Consider the following 17,304-nt stretch of genomic DNA (forward strand, 5'->3'; position numbering starts at 1 on the left):
CTGGGCTGAGACTGTGAGGAAAAGACGGGCAAAAGCAAATGAAAAGGTCAATGGGCAACTATATCGGTCGTTTTGGCGGCCGAAAGGGACTGTGACGAAAGGGTGGGCAAATGCAAAAAAAAAAGGTAGATGTGCCCCCAGCAGGCATTTTTGCGGGCAGAATGTGAGTTGACGGACAGAGTGTTGGTTGACGGGCAGAGAGGGGGTCGACAACTCGACAGGTAACTTCAGCTGGGTTCTTGGCCGGCAGAGAAGTGAGGTGATGGACGGGCAGTATTTCGATGACACAACTCATATGTATTAGAAAAAATAAAATCACTAGAGACCAAGAAATAAATAAAAAATAATAATAATAATATTTTTAAAAATAAATAAATAATAAAAACTTACCGGGTTTTTCACTTAAATTTGTCTCCGTGCACAGATCATTCAACCCCAAAAATCGCAACATTTATGGGAATTAAAATGTTTTAAATGTATCTTAAAACGATAGTGATTAAACTATAGAAAATAATATAATAGCATTTGGGAATAATGTATTTAATGTAAACCAACAACCACTGTTGTTTTTCTTATCACTGAAAACACCGCCCGTTTTCAAACTCATTGAGTAGCACCTGTTTTTATCAGTATTTTAAGAAAATAACGTAACACTTAGATGTAACAGTAGCGAAACATACTGAGAACTGGTGAGTGATGAGTTTCCAGCAGTAATGCAAATTCACGTAGTATAATGAGGAACCAAAAAGAAAGACGAGAAATAAGGAACTCTTAACAAATAACCGTACGTTGAGGAATAATTACATACAGGATCCACGTGAGAAAAAATGGGTTCCCTTCTCGGGAACCCTACTTACCTTATGGGATGTTACCTTAGTTGATATACCTGCGTGGATCCTTTTAAGCCTTGAAAGGTTGCTTCGTACGTCAAGCAGGACCCCGGGGTATGGGGTCAATCACGGTTAGACAACGTCACGCCGTGACACCTTCAAGGCCGTGGATGGCGCCACTACTCCATCCACCCCATCACTTAGTGTTACAGGCATCTCCTTTATACAGGTAGTTATCACCGAAATTTCGCTGCTGCACGTAATGCCGCTTTTCAACCATTTTGTTGCTTTAAAATGAGCAATTAACTAAAAATCGATAAAACAAATAATGAACTATATTAACTACATGAATTTTTAATAGGAGAAAATATTTTTATTCTCTAAAGCTCAAGAAATATGTATAAAAGGGGTAAATTGTGTAACAGAAGGGTGTAACTTGTAAGGGTATACGTTTTGAAAGCTTCCTGGTTTATTTCAATCACAAGATTCATATGTTTTAGTTAAAACAGAACCGCGAAAAGCAAGAAATAACAATAAAGGATGATAATAATACATAAAAATTTAATAAATAAATAAAAATTACCCGATTTTTTCACTTAACTTTTTCTCGACGCACAACGGCCAATGACACCTTTACGCTAATAAAACATCACTTACCTTTCATAATGTGCTGCTGGTGGAGATTTTCATCGGCTTTTCACAAACTCTTTAACTTTTCGTTAAGGTCTGCGTTGGTAGAAGACAGTTTGTTCGTCTAAATGCGGCAATTACTATGCAGTTATTCAGTACAAATATTGTTTGGTACTATATATTATTTTTCCATTAACCTTTTTTTCTGTTATATCTGCAGCAGAAAGGTTCGAAAAAAGAAAAGCTAACATTACTTTATTAAACCTAAGTAAATAGCAAATTAAGTATCCATATATGTATTCAAATTGATCACGATTTCACAGAAAAATAATTAGAATCATGGCGATTCATTTTCAAGACGATACACTTGTTAGCTTCTTAATAGGCGTTAGCCTGATTGCTGTTGCCATAGGTGTTGCTCCCATTGCCTTCTTTTTATTAATAAAATTATTTAGAGATGCTATAATTTATATATATTCAAATTTGATACTTTACTCACAATACGTTAAAATTTAACTTTTTCAGTATGTCTTTCCATATTAGTTAATTAATTTTTATTTTAAATCCATACCACTCTGTACACGCTGACTTCCTTCCTGTACTTCACGTTCGATCAAAGGAAACGGTCCTCAATGGCCGTGAGTAGATACCACCGGAGTAGTTACACTCACGACCCATTTCACGCTCAGAAGCCAACGTCGTCACTCGTCATCGTGGGTGTGTAGGGGACAAGTTTCTGGTGGGAAACTCGTCAAGATATACTACAGAAATGATCCTGTGAAGTATGATCTTAATGATTGAATAGTTTTGCACATGTATATGAAGTTTCCGTAAAGCCAAATAGCCTTAGCGTTATCACGAGTACTTTTAACAATATCTTGAAATGTTCTTTCATTCCTATTACCCGATTACCGACTTTTTAAGTTAGTAAAGAATGTCTGGAGTAGTGTTCATTGACGAGAATAATCATACCACCCAGCACTTTTTGTGCAAATGTGAAAAGAGAATCTGTGATTGAGTATTTTGTGAAAGATTTAACAATTCAAGAAAGATCCGTCCTATGTTGCCAAATCCACAATCTACCAGCCGCGCGGCATATTCAAATCGCCATTGCTTGAAAGTTGAAACCGCCTCACGCATAAGAATGAAAATGAAATATGTTATCTTCTCACCTGTCTATTTTTGTGTGAATAATGGAAATTTGTTAAGGGAACGTTTCAGGATTAAGAAATTCGTCATTCCACATTTGTAGAGTACAAAAAATCCACGCCCATGATGAGCTCAGACGTATTCCGCCTAGACACATTTGTCTTTAAGGGCCCACCGACAAAGAAGACGTTCATATCCACAAACACATCAATTGTCTCCTTAAGCTTAAATACTGATCCTCCAGTCAAATTTTTGTGCGTTTTGATAGTAAAACAGCTTGTGTAGCCTTGTAGCCTCCACCACAGCCATGCTTTGGAAGATAAAGTAGCAGACGAAAAATCATAAAACAGTGACCACAGTGATTGAGCGATCATATAATATGTCATGAGTGTTTGGACTTTCACTGGCTGTCTTGATATTTTAGAAGAACTTCGGGCTATAATTATCATTGCACCATTGCTCCATCTTCGCTGACCCGATTTCTTATGAAACCATTCTTTAGGATTAGGCTAGTGAAGCGGTAATACTATCAACAGTGTCTCGTATCCTATGTATAAACACTCACAATTTCTTACTGAAATTTCCTCTTTTGGGCTTTTTTAAACAACATTTTGCATTTTAGATCCATCATCTCCCTGATGCAGATTATAGGGCTCATCGTATTTATTCTCTACATATGTGTGCCATTGTCATTTCGCTTCATGCCAGCTTTCCAGAGGCATCTGGTTTTCCTGCCTTATTGTAATAATGCTATTAAGTTTATAAACATTTGAATTACTAACTGGTACTGAACTTTTTCTAGTACGTTGGCCAGTGGGGGTAGACTTTGGTGACCCTAGTTCAGAAGGCTTGAGTGGAGCACGGAATCTCTATTTGGAAACTGACTCAGATGTAAAAGTGGGAGTCTGGTAGTACTATTTCAAATTTAAAACATCTAAAAATTGCATTCTCTATATGTGTCTCTATAACTTTATCATCAGGCATATCTTACCAGAATCTTTAATTGGTGCTAAATTTGAAACACCTGAAGAAGCACTTGGTGCAGGAAATCCAATTGTCCTCTATCTACATGGCAATTCTGGCTCTAGGGCTGGCAGTCATCGCATTGAGCTTTACAAAATTCTACAGTCTTTGAATTACCATGTGATCACTATGGACTATAGAGGTTGCCACACATACTCAACAGCCCTTAGTTTCCTTTATTGAATGATTGATTACTTTCAGGTTATGCTGACTCCACTTTAACTTATATGTCTGAAGATGGGGCAGTCACCGACGCAACCGCAGTATATGACTATATAAAAAAGCACTCTAAAGATTCTATGGTTGTAGTATGGGGCCATTCTCTTGGTACTGGGTAAGCATTCATATAGCAATAGTTTATCATTTTTAACAAGTGGAATAATCAATACAATTTTCATAGTGTGGCTTCAAGAACAGTTCGTCAGCTGTGCGATGATAAGCAACCACCAAACCGGTTAATCTTGGAAGCTCCGTTTAACAACGTTCGGGATGAAATCCGGAATCATCCGCTCTCTTACGTAAGTTGAGAGGCGTATAAGAAGCTCTGGTATCATATTTCATTTTTGTATTTCTTTTAGATATTCAGACCAATTCCTGCGTTTGATTGGTTCTTCACTGAGCCTCTAGTTGCCAATAATCTTGCCTTTGACAGCGATAAACATATTGCTCGCATTGACTGCCCGATTCTTATTCTGCATGCTCAGGATGACGCAGTAATTCCCATTATTCTAGCCAAAAAGGTAATACGTTTTTTCCATGAAGATGTATTGTTTGTTAGAAGTTATTTACTTCAATTGTTTATTAGCTTTATGAAGAGGCTTTGAACAGCCGACCTGCAGGGTGGCCTCCTGTGCAATTTATCGAATTTCATCAAGACTTTGGCTATGCTCATAAGTACATTTGCAGAGCGCCAGAATTACCATCCATTATTCAGTAACTTATTGTTTCGTTCCATTACTATTTTATTTATCGTAAATGTCTTTTTTTATACAGTGAATATATCGATTCAGGCTTAGACGGTCGGAAATCCGGGAGCCAACTAATCGTCTAAATAACATCGCATGAGTCTTCCCGTCGCGTTAGATTAAATTTTCTGGTTTGTGAAAGTTGACGTGCGGCCAATTTTACTGCCGTAACAGTTTTTTGGGGGGAGAGAAAGGAGCCGAAATGAGATTATCCTAATCGAGTGCAACCTGGAACTATGCAATGCATTAAATACTACCATGACATTGATGTGCCTCACATCCTGTTCTCTCCGGGTAAATCGAAACGGGTCCATGTGTTTTAATGGTCATGTCTTCTTGCCGTTTTTGTAGTAACCGTTCATCTCTCTGTACAAGTGTCCGTTGCTTCCCCAATATTTCTCCTAGTCTGCATCCAAATGAAATTATACATTCCTCAAATTCTACAACAGACGTATCGCTCATTGCATTTTCACAATAGAAAATCACCACCAGCATTTCAAAAGAGGTATAAATAGGAACTGTCCTTGAACATTTGGGTTGTAAACAATCACTAAAGCAAACAAGTCACGAGAGTGATAAGAGACAAAAAAGACAATGTTATGGTGCTTTAATGTAGACTAAACTTGAATATTTAGCTTTCTAGACCCCAAGTCACCGGCATGCATCATCTAGTTCTCTCAGTAGTTGTAATTACTGTTATCGTTATATACGTAGTGCTTCCATTGATATTTCGGTACTCTGCAACTTTCCAACGACAACTCGTTTTTCTGCCCTATACTAGTAAAACGAAATCAATTATTACATTGTGGTATTTTCATTATCTAATATTACACAGCAAGTTTGCGATGGCCAATCAAAGTGAATTATAGTCAACCAAAGATACACGGATTGAAAGGGGCGAGGAATTTCTACATTTCTATAGAGCCCAAAGTACACGTAGGTGCCTGGTAAAGAAGAAACTATATTAACAAAGCATTTTTGAACTAGCTCTTAAATTTACGGTTTATTTTAAGGCATGTCTTACCCAGAGACCTGGTTGATACACTTTCTGACAACACTGAACAATCTTTAGCTAATGGCAATCCAATCGTACTGTATTTACATGGCAATTCAGGCTCTAGAGCTACCGGTCATCGTGTGGAGCTCTATAAACTCTTGCAGTTTCATAACTACCACGTCATAGCATTTGATTATCGAGGTAAGTTAACTTCACTTCCACACGTTACGGTTGCATTGACGTCTCCACAGGTTTTGCAGATTCTACACAAGTTTTGATGACAGAAAACGGGGCCACAATAGACGCCATTCGTGTGTACGAATACATTCGACAGTTCTCTGGAAAATCGACGGTCATCGTATGGGGCCATTCGCTGGGCAGTGCGTGAGTGTACTTTTTAAATGTTCTGTATCAACACTTTGAAATCATAATTGTATTTTGTATGCAGAGTAGCCATTAAAATGGTGGCTGAATTGTGTGCTGTCAAACAATCACCTGATCGCTTGATTTTAGAATCGCCGTTCAATAATATTCGTGATGAATTTCGAAACCACCCACTAACTCTAGTACGGTATTATCTCCCAATCTAAGCAGAATAGACGTATACTTACGTCAAAAGGTTTCAATAACAGAGACCCTGTTTCCAATAATAGGATGTCTAATTATACGCTTCATTGCAGATCTATCGTCCTTTGTCTGTCGTCGACCGGTTTTTCACCGAGAGGCTGGAAACGAACAACGTAGCATTTGACAGTGATGTTCACATAGCCGGCGTTGAGTGCCCCACTCTTTTCCTTCATGCGAGTGATGATCGCATTGTCCCCATTTCCCTAACCAGAAAGGCACAGACTATTTTTACCTAACCAGTAGTGTCTTTCAGTAAAGTTTACCTTTATTTGAAACCATATTACAGCTGTACGAGGCGGGTTTAAAATCACGGCCATCTAATGCTGCAGCTTTACAATTTATTGAATTCCCACCAGATTTGCATTGCGGTCATGAATGCATTTACAGTGCTCCTCAATTGCCTTCCATTATCCAGTAATCAAGATGAAAAGAATGCCATGGCTGAGTATCAAAAGACGATCGTCTTAATAACCCTTTCTTTTATCTTTTCAGGCAGTTTGTTGATGTAGACCGTTTTTGAAAGAGAGCTGCGTAGGCCTATGTATGCATAACAACCCATAATAATCAGGTGACATCTAATACACGCTGCCATTCAAGATTTAATTTCTTATTCTCGTGACATTCCCCCTGTTTGACATATTCCTTTTGCATGCCTGAACCCACTTCATCAAAACCTGTAATTTGACCTGTTCGTTCGAAAGTTGTCCCCTTCTTTTCAGTGAATTACGATAGGGGTAGATGAGCTTTCCCCTTTTTTTGAAGACATGAAATAAAAAAGAAATACCACAGTGAGGCTGTCACCCTTTTCACTATAACTCTTTGTCTTCGTGAGCTCGAAACAAAAGGCAGTAGAAAAAAAATGTCAACCTACAAAAAACTATTCCTTTAGTCTAATAGTACAGTCTGAGAGTCTTTATTGTGTGATGTAATGTCGTGATTGTTCCAAATACAAATCCCCCTATTCACTACACTCAGAATTAGAACATAGATGACGACATGATGCAATTTTCTAGAGAACGACATAACTTACGGGAAAACTAATAGCATATTCGAATTCAGCGTTCAATTTTGATCACAATAGGTGAGTTTCATCGAATTCTATGACATACCATTTTTCACGGATTTTGGCAAAAGTGAGAAGGCTATAGCCTTCCCACTTTTTCATTTTTGGCTAAAATTTAGAATTTGTTCAAAGTACATCATTTCGATGCAGAATTCAACGAAAATCACGAAAATCAACCTTATTTTTACGTGGGACTGGTAGTTTTTGAGTTACCTGAATTCAAAGTAGTTGCTCTAAAAACCACTTTGATTACGTCTTATTAAAAAACGGCACAAGTCACGAGAAAACTAATATTTTATTCCGTAAGGGCATTTCATTTTAGTTATAATAGGTTATATTTCATCGAAATCCGAGCCAAAAATTTTAAGCCCAAAATTTTTGGTTAAAAAAAATAAGCCCGACAAAGCCCGACAAAATAAGCCCGACTTTTTTTTAATATTTTCAAATTTAAATATAGCTATAAATACACATGATTTGCTTTCACATTTTAACGAGGATCACGAAAGTCGGATTCATTTTTACGTAGAGTTCATAGTTTTTGAGTTATTCGAACCCAAAGTCACCATTGCATTTCAACGTTACATATCATTTTCTCTTTAACTATTACTTCTACACTCCAACGGCTATCTCATCGCATCCAAAACCAATGTTATCGTTCCTCACAAACAGTCTATTTTAAAGAAGAGACGCATGAACGTGGGATGATATAAAGTTAACTGTAAAGGGTTAATATTTTATAGCGCCTGCGCCGATCAGATATTTAGCGGTTTTTCCAAGTTGCTGAGCGAGGGTTCCTCAAAAGCGTAGTGTTGGACCATTATACTTAGTAGGCTTCTTGTCTGGCTCATATCACGTTTACACCACAACGCCAGCATCATCTTAGTATCATTTTAAAAAATTTAAAAAAAAAAAGAATCGTTAGAAAAACGTATTTAATTTCCAGCATTTTGAGTAGACAGTGTTACATCATTTAAAATTAGAAAATATGGTTTGCGCTTGCTATTGGCTTACTTTGGCTGCCCTGCTCACTGCGTCCAATGGAGAAATGAGAAAACCGAACGAGATCAACGTGTCCATCCGTTCGAATCGCGGAGAACTATCCGGCTGTCATCAAGTCGGTACGTATTAGTGGGGTAACGACATCTTAACGCTCATTTTCGCTAGTTGCATTTGCACGAATTGTATCTTGGTCCAAAACGAGTTCAGTTTAGCAATAGTTCATTCAAAGTGCCTTTTACATGTTGCGTTGTGACACTTCAAGACTTGATCTTTTTAATATGCAATAGAATGAGGTACTGTAATCTCGAGTGTGCATGTCATAAGGGGTCCCGACCTGTCAAGTAAAATCGATTATGGTAATATCAAACTTGCACACTATAGGTAAGACGCCCACACTTGTCTCGGTTCGATTCTTTGATTTACAGATTCATTAGCCTAATATGACGTAGAACATGCTGCCAGATATGCATAACGCAATGACCGTCTCCCTTTGCAACTACGATCTCTTTTCTTGGATAACATCTCGAAGGTTTTCAACGCCCACAAGTTTTTCAATTATAAACGCGTGATACAGATAACTCAGTTAGGGCAATCTCTGGCAAATACCAAGTGCTGCTACCCTGATTTCCATAAGTTATCGAATTTCATAATCTAACCAGAACGTTAACCTTCACATTGTAATCTGCCAAGAACCTTTGCCGAATTTTTGAATTGAAATGATTTTCATTGTTCTTCCAATGCACATATTAATTTCTATACGTAGGTCATACAAGACGAGTCACAATACCCGACTGCGTTGCGTTCATGATCACGACGAATGCGTGCCGAGGTTACTGCGAATCTTGGTCGGTGCCCTCTTCTTGGGAGGCTCTGTTGAAGAATCCCGACAAAATGATTACATCGGTTGGCCAATGCTGCAACATTATGGCGTCTGAAGATGTACAGTATTTTTAAAAATGAAGCTGAATAAGCTTTAATTAATTTAAATTTTGGAATTATTAGGTAACAGTGAGAGTCATGTGTCTGGGAGGTCCTCGCGATTTCACCTTTAAATCGGCCAAGACATGTTCCTGTTTCCATTGCAAAAAAGATTGAACTATACTTCACTATTTTTACAAATGATCAATGATATCAATTGATCCTGAATCTTACCTTTAATACACGCATGAAACTGAAAAATGAGTACAATTGAATTGTATGAGAATTATGATTCCAGTCGCGTTGTATTTACGGCGAGTTTACAAATAATTAAGTATAGAATATACACATTTATTTGGGAGAAGAGTAGTGTGAAAGATTTGACATCGCTGAGTTGCCCTCTTGTAATTCGATGAATGGCCGTCCTAATGGAGACGACGGGTTGCCGTCCGTCGGTCGTAATGCAGACCCTCGCAACTGGTTATGTCAGAACGGCAAAGTTCGCAGCGACAGGTAACAGCATCCAAGATCACGTACGATTCTCTAATCAAAGACGCGATTTAATCAACCCCACTATTAAAAAGATGAAATATGTCACACAACTTACGTGCCCGGCTCAACTAGCTCATCACAATTTCTCAAAGTGATCACACGCGATTGGGTTGTGTCGTGCTGGCAGACTGGATGTTGCGAACGTTTGAACGGGAAACGCCAATCTGCTATCTATAACATGAAAATAATGAATGAAAATGAAAACATTGAAATTATTATAGAGTCATTTACCTCGTTAGATGAACAGCGACCCCAGCAAGAAGTGACGGTGACAACATCCCAGCAGGAATGGCCATGGGAATCTTCCTGCTTGACTTTGAACATGTACGGACGTCGGACGCAAATCGGAGAGGCATCCATTTGTTCCCTGGGATCTGGTTGATCGAATGTGGCTGCGTTGAACCGGAAACTGTTAGTTATCACAACAGCCAAGAGCAGGATTCTTTGGAACTGGTACGTAGCCATGGCGGAATTCGGAGACAGTCGGAAAAAACCTGTGGGATGCGTCTGGTAAAGGATCTCTCACTGCCTCGGCATTCGAACGTTTGATTCTACAGTCCCTTTCAATTCCACCTACACTTTTGTGTCGCGCGATTGCGCATAGGCTGATCGAAGAAGATTAAAGACTTGCAACCATCATATAATTTTGATGGAGAGCCATTAATATTCATTAGACACAGATTATCACAATTTCAGACAGATCACGTTTTCAAGATGACGAAGGGCCCTGGGTGCAATGGCCAATCGATAAGCTACTTAAGGGTAAAAGGGACATACATTTGAGAGCAGTAAAGACGATTATTTAGGGACGACATAGTTTTCGGTTCGATGTCGCTTCAGCTCGAGATCTCGGTGAGTTTCTTTCCAGCAACGACGACAATACAAATCTCCATCGCAGCCCAAGCATCTCAAATGAGCATCTTCGTTGCAGAGATCGCACCAAGGTAGCTCGTTTTCTCTAGTTGCTCTGTCATCATCTGCTGATATTCCTTCGTCTTCTAATTCTAGCCGCTCTTCGTCCAAGACCCGTTCAATAACCATAGCCGCTTCCTTATCTTCGTCTTCGGAATCTTCAGCTTCGTTGCTGGATTTATCGTCTTTAACTTCTTCTCTTTCGGTGTCTTTGTCAAGCCGGAGTTTCTTCAATCTAAACATGGGTTTCGTTAATATAAATAAAACACCATTTTCCTCATCTTTGAAAATATTACATGCAATACCTTTCTTGGATTTCTTTATCTTTCTTTAAGCCTTCTAGAGCAAGCCGAGCCTCAATGTCAATTGCCTTTGCCTCATTTTGCAGCAGTCTCTCAACATCATCTTCAGTTGATTGCTTGTTTAAAACAAGTAGAAAAGAAAGTAAAGCAATAAAATCAGGAAAACTGCATTGCAATAGAGTACCTCATCTGATTGAAAGACTGGTATGTCAGTTGGAACATCACACTGCCTGTCAATGGCCACTTCTTCTTTGATCTGGTTAATCAGTGATGTTGCATCATCAACATCATTTGTTTTGGGTTTGACAAAAATTGCTGGTGGCTTTCGGTATACTTGGGGATCTATGCCTTTCAATTTGGCCAAACGCTCTTCAATCTCTGTCTGGCTGGGAATATCATGTTTCATTTCTCGAATTTCATGTTTCAGTTTAGAGAGACGATCAACAAGCTGTTGGTCTTCTACAGAAAGTCCTCTCTTGAGGTTGTTCATGCGGCTATCTTCGGTGTACACAACTATGGGATTTCTATTTGGATTCTCTAGCTTCTCCAACCGCCTACAACACAATTGATATTTAGATATTACAATGTAAAGAAACTATGTTCCAAGCATGTAACATACTCTTCTAGCACAACTGGGGGAATTGGGATTATTGGATTTTGGATAGGATTCTCCCATTTTTCCAATCTCCTGTAGAAAAATAAAACATTAGATAGAAAGGATTTAACTCCAAGATAGTGATACAACATACTCTTGCGAAACTAAGGGCGGAGTTGGTGCAACAACCGACTTCATGGCAGAGCAGCTCTTGCACATTTTCTTAACAAGGCACTTGGAACAATACGCAAACCCGCATTTTTCACAGCCATACTGAAATTACAATAGCATAATTACCTAGTCAATTGAGACAAGAATAGACTTGTTTACCTCTTTTGTTAGAAATCCAAACGTTCGAGCACAACCGTGACAAGACATTGTTATTTCCAAACAAACTTCAATTGTCGTGACAACGATGCCAATTCTCATTTTCTCATACACCATTTAAAAAAATCACGATTCAGTTCGTGATTACCCCAAATCAGTTTTAGGTATCATTATAACTAATAAATGCCCTTAATTTACAACTGCTTTTTTTTAACGAAAACTCGAATGAACGTTAACAGCTCACAGAGCCGTTTCAATTTTATTAAGAAGCAATAAGCAAACATACGAATATGCTCTAACAAAAATGAAAAGAATTCATATATTTGTAACATGTAAACCATTTTCTTTTACAAAAATGTGGTAATATCTTTACACGATAAAATTGGACACAATTTCGCGCTTACCTCAATGCGCAAGAAATTGCCCCTCCCCTGCTGATTTCCTTTCCAGGTGTTCCGCAAGGATTCACCGGAAACGGTCCTGGCGAACACAAAAGGCAACCAGGCGCGCACCAGCATGCGGTTAACTGATATCTATTCAAAAGATCAAGTAACAAAATCAACCCTACACCCTATATACGTTCTACGCACACATCATCTACTGATGTGATGATAAGGTCTTCCCGTAGACGAAAATGACAGACTTGCTGGCGAGAGCCAAACTGCAATTTGATACTTTCAAGGCGTTTTTATTCTTTCATTAGTTGTACAAAAAAAACAAAAACAATGTCATTTTAAAAATATAATTGTGATCCAAATAGAATTCCAAGGGCAGAACTGAACGCAATCAAAAAAATTCAAAAATAAAGGTGACATAGAAAATTGAAATTAAAAATCAGTTGGAAGTCGAGTGCCAGATGCTGCACATCAACATAATAATGGCACACATCATTTTCACATGAGAAAAGGCTCGTTTTTATGACTGATTTCTTGTGATACACACAAATTCGTTGTGGCAGGGGATTCTCATAAAAGGTGAAAGTTACCAACGGACTTTTTATCCCCATATTTTTCACACATGCATTTCCAAGGTAGAGATAGATATTAACCAAAAAAAAAAGAAAGGAGGATGCGACGAGACAGCCAGAAAAAAAAAGTGGACGTTTTTATGATGACTACCGCAGAACATGATAACAACAGCAGAGATCTTCCAGCTGCCACCCCAAAATATGTAATTGCAGGATGTGAACTAAGTCTGCACATTGGCCATAATAAAAGCATCACGTCAAATTCTCTTCTTCTTTCCTCCAGTTTTTTTTTTTTTGTGCTACATGTCCAAAAAACGGAAAGAAATCTGAATAATGCCGGGATTATATTCTATGCGCATATATACACAGAAAGCAAACGGTCGCATATATTATTCATGCATGTGTGCTCCATGTGTAACATCCGCACAGATTTTTAACTCCGCCCAATCCGACACATCAAAACATGCGGATGAATGGGTCAAAACGTTTGGCTATTGGTTATATCCCTCTACTTGATTTTTCCCTTCTTTTTTTTTTATGATGTTTTCTCCATTTAAATTTTTTATGTAAAAAGGGGGAGATGTTTAGTCACAGTGTACGGTGCAACCGGTGTGCTGGAACGCCTGGGAAAATTGCGAAACTGCCATCGCGGAAGGAGGAGGTACACCGGTGGGGGATGGTACTTGTTCTTACATCTCTTGATGGTCGTTCTCTTCTTCTTCTTCCCATTATCTCTTCAATGTTTTTTTCGAATGATTCATCAACGATTTGGCACCCAAATGTTTAAACACAGGAAAATATAAAAAAAAAACACATGAATATGAATGGACGAATTGAGGGAGATCTTGCATTTCATCCATTACGCAAGAGGACTGTAAATGGGAAGAATAAAGGAAGAGTTTTTCTTTGGAGGAGGGAGGGAAAGACCGTCTCTAATGGAAATCTTCTTCCCATTATACCCTGCCTGTGGCCATATATTCTGCATCTCAATTATTTTCAAACTATTCGTAACAACAAGCGGGAAAGTTGGATGATTGCCGGCCGGAAGACATTGTCCCATATACTTAAGCGACCGGTATATACGAAAAATAAACGTATCCGTTGGCAATTGCATCTTTTTTTTTTTTTTGCAGGAGAGACGTTGTAACGGTCACGTTATTACGATACAGGAATAGAAACACGATCAATTATTCAAGCCCCAAAAAAACTTTCTTATGATTTCTCCTATGCAGCCGTCGTTTTAAATTTGCCAATAATTATTAGAATGAACGTCTCCTCACGTCGCCATCCATCATTTTCAAATGCGATGCTAATGAATAGTCGTAAACTCACGCATCGTGCTTACTATCTGTAATACGCGTTAAGTATATCAACGATTTTCAAATTTTGGTGTGAATGATTCAAGAAAGATACAGAACGTCAGTCATAACACGCAATTCAGAGCCACGTTCGAGTGGGCCTGTTTTGTAAGTTCTTAGAACTTTGTCTAGCCGCTTTTCTCGAATTGTTTTGACATGTTCCAGTCGTTCTATATTCATACAATTTTTTTTTTTTGTCCAAATAAAAAAAAAATATATATACGTATCGCGTTTTCATCGTGACCGAGGGCCAGCATTTGTTTATTTATTGATACGTCTGCAATGCCGAATGCACGGAGGCATTTGGTACGAGCAAGCTTCGCTACCCAATGATGTTCTAAATACTGTGTTGAATGGAACACGAACTTTCACCTCGAGAGAAATCATTAAGGTCAACTGTCTTCATAATTTCGGATACGATTTTTTTTTCAATGGTTTCAATTCGTTTTAGTGCTTGAGCGTTTACCATTAAAAAACTAAATCGAATTGAAATAAAAAATGCGGCTGATAAAAGGTGTTTTAAGGTGGTGCCACACGGTTGCCAAGAGAAGAACATGTGTCAAACATTTGCATACGGTTTGGACCCCACCCCGTGTGTGCGTGTCCCGTGTGAACGTTTTCGATGATCGATCGTGTTTTGTTTTTTTTAAATGAAAAAAAAAAAAAAAAAAAAAAAAACACGTATGCAAAACGCGGACATTGCACCAGTGTGTGTGGGATTTTCAAGGGGTGGATTCGTGAGAAACCAAAGGGAGCAGAAAAACAGGACCTTTTTTTTTGGGCGGTCTTGTTATTTATGCGCTCCCGGTCGAAAGGGGGGGGGGGGAGGGGGAGAACGACGACAGTTTGATTCGTTTCTTCCAATACCAACGGGCAAAAAAAAAAATTGAGTGAAAACCAGAATTGCAGTGTTGAATAGACCGCTCTAAAAAGGGAGGAGGAGGAAAAAGACATAAAAAATAAAATCTAGAAGAAAAACGGGGGAGACATCCACCCCTCCCCCCGCAAAAAAAAGGTGAGCGGTTTGTTTTTGTTTTTTTTTTTTTTTTGCATTTTGCGATGTGAAGTGAAACCGGTTTTTCCTATATTACAATTCCTTCACCAAAAAAAAAAAAAGGTCTTTGTCGTCAAATAAGGATTGGAAAATGCGAACATCTATGCAAAAAAAAAAACAACAAACGGGGTTCTCTCTCTCTGATCTGAATAACTAAAATATTCCAATATCAAACAAGAGACTTGAAGGCTATGAAAGCAGATTGACTCGGTTGAAGGACACATACCGATGGACGAACGATAAGAAAATAAAGAATTGTTTTTATTCATTTTTAGACGAAACACATTTGCTCGTATCGGATAGAAACGTACTGCTGATGTAACGATCTCCATCAGTGCAGAGTTCTTGTACGTTTCAACGAAGTTAAATGGTAATACTCATGTTCACCTTTATGCCGACGTGGGTTCAAACCTCACGCGACATTGATTCGTTTTTAAATAACTCTGGTTTTTTAATGGATGGATATGTTAATAATGAAGAAATGGTGATTAGAAATTCATTCGTTTGGATTTTTTTTTCAATCATTTTTTTTAAGTTTTTCGTAAATTTTCCACTTGCATCTTGCACACAACAAATTCAGATTCAATTAGCGTGTCGCAACTATCGTTCATACCCGAAAAAAAACTGAAACACGAGAAATGATGATAAGGTTTATACCAGGAAATAAAAGGGGAAAAAAATTTAAATTAAATTAAAAAAAAAAAAAACATAACGAATGGGGAGAGGGGAAAAACTTTTTTTAGTGTAATAAACCAAAGACAGATAAATGGGGTGTGGTAGTGTTTTCTTGGGGAGGAAGTAGAAGGGAGAAAAATAAAAAAAAAAAAAATTATAAGAATTTCTCTTTCCAATATCCAAAAGAGACAAGATGGTGGTTGGGTGTATCACCGGTCTGATTCTTCACATTATTATTATTTTATACACACATGAAAAAGAAAAGAAAAAAAAGATGAACACGTCGCATTGTTGCAAATCTATTACCAAGAGAAAAAGAAAGAGAAAAAAAAATTAAAAAAAAAAAAAAAAAAAAAAAAAATGGTAAACAATTTTTTAGGTTTGCTTCCGTAATTCACGTCAAACGCGACCGGAACACAAAAAAATATCTTCTTTTTTTTTTTCCTCAAAAAAAAAAAGTGGGCGCGGGAGGGACCGGGAATTCAATTAATTTTTTTTTTTTATGTCTTTAAATTTTTCCTCGGACATTTAACTGGGAGAGGGGGAGGGTTGCGGCGGATGAAGAGCACTGGGGTATCTTTCCACTTAGCATCCAAAAATTTTGCAGCTGGATCCAAAAAAAACAAAAAACATATGCAAATGAATAAACTTATACACATTGGCAGAGGAAGAAGAAAGAAAGAAAGAAACAAAGTCAAAAATGAAATGAGAAAAACACATTAGGGAAAAAGATAATAAAGATAATTTTTTTTTTTTGGAGAGAGAGAGAGAGAGAGAGAGAGAGCCATTACACTCTCCATTTTCACTCGGTTTGAATTAGAGACCAATAGATGCAGGAGGGGTTGAATGAAAAGAAAAAACAAACAACAGAGACATACAAACGTAAATAAAAAAAAAAAGGGGGGGGGGGGAGCACATCATACGCACATACATACAAGGCGGAGAGCTGTCTCGAATTAGAAAAAAAAAAAAATATGTCGTGCCCGAATTGAACGTTCCCTTTTGATGTTTGCGTACTTCCAACGGCACACACAAGTACGAGCAATCGGAGACGTGAAAGACAAGCAAAACAACAAAAAACAAAAGTTCAAGAAAAAAGGAAATAGACAAAAAAAAAAAAAAAAAAGCGCATTAAAAATAATAATGAAAAAAGGAGGAGGGGGAAATAGAACGGTATAATAGAGATAGAGGGAGGGGCCGCAGTTTTCCCATCATTACATTACACATCTCGAAATAAATGAATAGGCCAAAATGAAACAAAAAAGGATTTCAACTGAAATGTCCAATCAGTTTTTGTTTTTCAAAACAAATTGCAGACGGAAAAAGTGCTCGTTTTTTTTTTGGGTTCTAATTTTAGTAAC

General features: G+C 37.9%; 5 protein-coding genes, 1 long non-coding RNA gene and 1 other non-coding gene across 9 annotated transcripts; 3 read left to right on the forward strand and 4 right to left on the reverse strand.

The window, feature by feature from the left end:
• Nucleotides 1–2,029: 2,029 nt before the first annotated feature.
• LOC130690635 (small nucleolar RNA U3) lies at nt 2,030–2,252 on the reverse strand. Its single transcript, XR_009001066.1, has one exon. It is a non-coding gene; the product is annotated as a small nucleolar RNA U3 (small nucleolar RNA).
• Nucleotides 2,253–2,940: 688 nt separating this feature from the next.
• On the forward strand, nt 2,941–5,047 carry LOC130689588 (lysophosphatidylserine lipase ABHD12-like). Of its 3 annotated transcripts, none has more exons than XM_057512539.2 (9): nt 2,941–3,129; nt 3,232–3,350; nt 3,412–3,517; nt 3,590–3,774; nt 3,834–3,966; nt 4,033–4,150; nt 4,211–4,372; nt 4,438–4,565; nt 4,626–5,047. In XM_057512539.2, exons 1-9 carry the CDS (start codon nt 3,095–3,097, stop codon nt 4,681–4,683), a joined length of 1,044 nt encoding a protein of 347 aa, XP_057368522.1. In that variant the 5' UTR covers nt 2,941–3,094; the 3' UTR covers nt 4,684–5,047. The 3 variants fall into 3 exon arrangements, with proteins under 3 accessions (XP_057368522.1, XP_057368523.1, XP_057368524.1); XM_057512540.2 differs by having other exon boundaries at nt 2,971–3,160; XM_057512541.2 differs by having other exon boundaries at nt 2,971–3,151.
• A 23-nt stretch (nt 5,048–5,070) lies between these two features.
• Nucleotides 5,071–5,760, reverse strand: LOC130689641 (uncharacterized). The gene is made up of 3 exons (XR_009000775.2): nt 5,622–5,760; nt 5,429–5,541; nt 5,071–5,369 (listed from the first exon to the last, which is right to left on the reverse strand). It is a non-coding gene; the product is annotated as an uncharacterized LOC130689641 (long non-coding RNA).
• Nucleotides 5,249–7,069, forward strand: LOC130689628 (lysophosphatidylserine lipase ABHD12-like). The gene is made up of 8 exons (XM_057512585.2): nt 5,249–5,377; nt 5,433–5,544; nt 5,611–5,795; nt 5,846–5,978; nt 6,043–6,160; nt 6,275–6,436; nt 6,508–6,635; nt 6,714–7,069. The coding sequence occupies exons 1-8, from the start codon at nt 5,257–5,259 to the stop codon at nt 6,739–6,741; spliced, it is 987 nt and encodes a 328-aa protein (XP_057368568.1). The 5' UTR covers nt 5,249–5,256; the 3' UTR covers nt 6,742–7,069.
• Nucleotides 7,070–8,191: 1,122 nt separating this feature from the next.
• On the forward strand, nt 8,192–9,456 carry LOC130689617 (thyrostimulin alpha-2 subunit-like). The gene is made up of 3 exons (XM_057512573.2): nt 8,192–8,402; nt 9,047–9,222; nt 9,286–9,456. The coding sequence occupies exons 1-3, from the start codon at nt 8,270–8,272 to the stop codon at nt 9,376–9,378; spliced, it is 402 nt and encodes a 133-aa protein (XP_057368556.1). The 5' UTR covers nt 8,192–8,269; the 3' UTR covers nt 9,379–9,456.
• A 61-nt stretch (nt 9,457–9,517) lies between these two features.
• Nucleotides 9,518–10,257, reverse strand: LOC130689616 (thyrostimulin beta-5 subunit-like). The gene is made up of 3 exons (XM_057512572.2): nt 9,985–10,257; nt 9,809–9,924; nt 9,518–9,744 (listed from the first exon to the last, which is right to left on the reverse strand). The coding sequence occupies exons 1-3, from the start codon at nt 10,216–10,218 to the stop codon at nt 9,627–9,629; spliced, it is 468 nt and encodes a 155-aa protein (XP_057368555.1). The 5' UTR covers nt 10,219–10,257; the 3' UTR covers nt 9,518–9,626.
• Nucleotides 10,258–10,394: 137 nt separating this feature from the next.
• LOC130689586 (abscission/NoCut checkpoint regulator-like) lies at nt 10,395–11,972 on the reverse strand. Its single transcript, XM_057512536.1, has 6 exons — nt 11,893–11,972; nt 11,717–11,835; nt 11,587–11,655; nt 11,152–11,521; nt 10,971–11,083; nt 10,395–10,900 (listed from the first exon to the last, which is right to left on the reverse strand). The coding sequence occupies exons 1-6, from the start codon at nt 11,938–11,940 to the stop codon at nt 10,552–10,554; spliced, it is 1,068 nt and encodes a 355-aa protein (XP_057368519.1). The 5' UTR covers nt 11,941–11,972; the 3' UTR covers nt 10,395–10,551.
• Between the last annotated feature and the right edge of the window lie 5,332 nt (nt 11,973–17,304).

This window comes from Daphnia carinata, chromosome 6 (assembly GCF_022539665.2).
Source record: "Daphnia carinata strain CSIRO-1 chromosome 6, CSIRO_AGI_Dcar_HiC_V3, whole genome shotgun sequence".
NCBI lineage: Eukaryota > Metazoa > Arthropoda > Branchiopoda > Diplostraca > Daphniidae > Daphnia > Daphnia carinata.

Excerpts from the sequence above, each read along its gene's own strand:
- LOC130689588 (XM_057512539.2), top strand. The coding sequence starts at position 3,095 with ATGAAACCATTCTTTAGGATTAGGCTAGTGAAGCG. Across the intron at positions 3,351-3,411 it reads TCTGGTTTTCCTGCCTTATT|TACGTTGGCCAGTGGGGGTA; the intron begins GTAATAATGCTA and ends AACTTTTTCTAG. Across the intron at positions 3,775-3,833 it reads GATCACTATGGACTATAGAG|GTTATGCTGACTCCACTTTA; the intron begins GTTGCCACACAT and ends GATTACTTTCAG.
- LOC130689628 (XM_057512585.2), top strand. The coding sequence starts at position 5,257 with ATGCATCATCTAGTTCTCTCAGTAGTTGTAATTACTGTTATCGTTATA. Across the intron at positions 5,545-5,610 it reads AAAGTACACGTAGGTGCCTG|GCATGTCTTACCCAGAGACC; the intron begins GTAAAGAAGAAA and ends GTTTATTTTAAG. Across the intron at positions 6,161-6,274 it reads GAAACCACCCACTAACTCTA|ATCTATCGTCCTTTGTCTGT; the intron begins GTACGGTATTAT and ends GCTTCATTGCAG.
- LOC130689617 (XM_057512573.2), top strand. The coding sequence starts at position 8,270 with ATGGTTTGCGCTTGCTATTGGCTTACTTTGGCTGCCCTGCTCACTGCG. Across the intron at positions 8,403-9,046 it reads ATCCGGCTGTCATCAAGTCG|GTCATACAAGACGAGTCACA; the intron begins GTACGTATTAGT and ends TTCTATACGTAG. Across the intron at positions 9,223-9,285 it reads ACATTATGGCGTCTGAAGAT|GTAACAGTGAGAGTCATGTG; the intron begins GTACAGTATTTT and ends TGGAATTATTAG.
- LOC130689616 (XM_057512572.2), bottom strand. The coding sequence starts at position 10,218 with ATGGCTACGTACCAGTTCCAAAGAATCCTGCTCTTGGCTGTTGTGATA. Across the intron at positions 9,925-9,984 it reads GTCGCTGTTCATCTAACGAG|ATAGCAGATTGGCGTTTCCC; the intron begins GTAAATGACTCT and ends TTCATGTTATAG. Across the intron at positions 9,745-9,808 it reads GAGCTAGTTGAGCCGGGCAC|AGAATCGTACGTGATCTTGG; the intron begins GTAAGTTGTGTG and ends GTCTTTGATTAG.
- LOC130689586 (XM_057512536.1), bottom strand. The coding sequence starts at position 11,940 with ATGTCTTGTCACGGTTGTGCTCGAACGTTTGGATTTCTAACAAAAGAG. Across the intron at positions 11,836-11,892 it reads TTGGATTTCTAACAAAAGAG|TATGGCTGTGAAAAATGCGG; the intron begins GTAAACAAGTCT and ends TTGTAATTTCAG. Across the intron at positions 11,522-11,586 it reads CCCCCAGTTGTGCTAGAAGA|GCGGTTGGAGAAGCTAGAGA; the intron begins GTATGTTACATG and ends ATTGTGTTGTAG.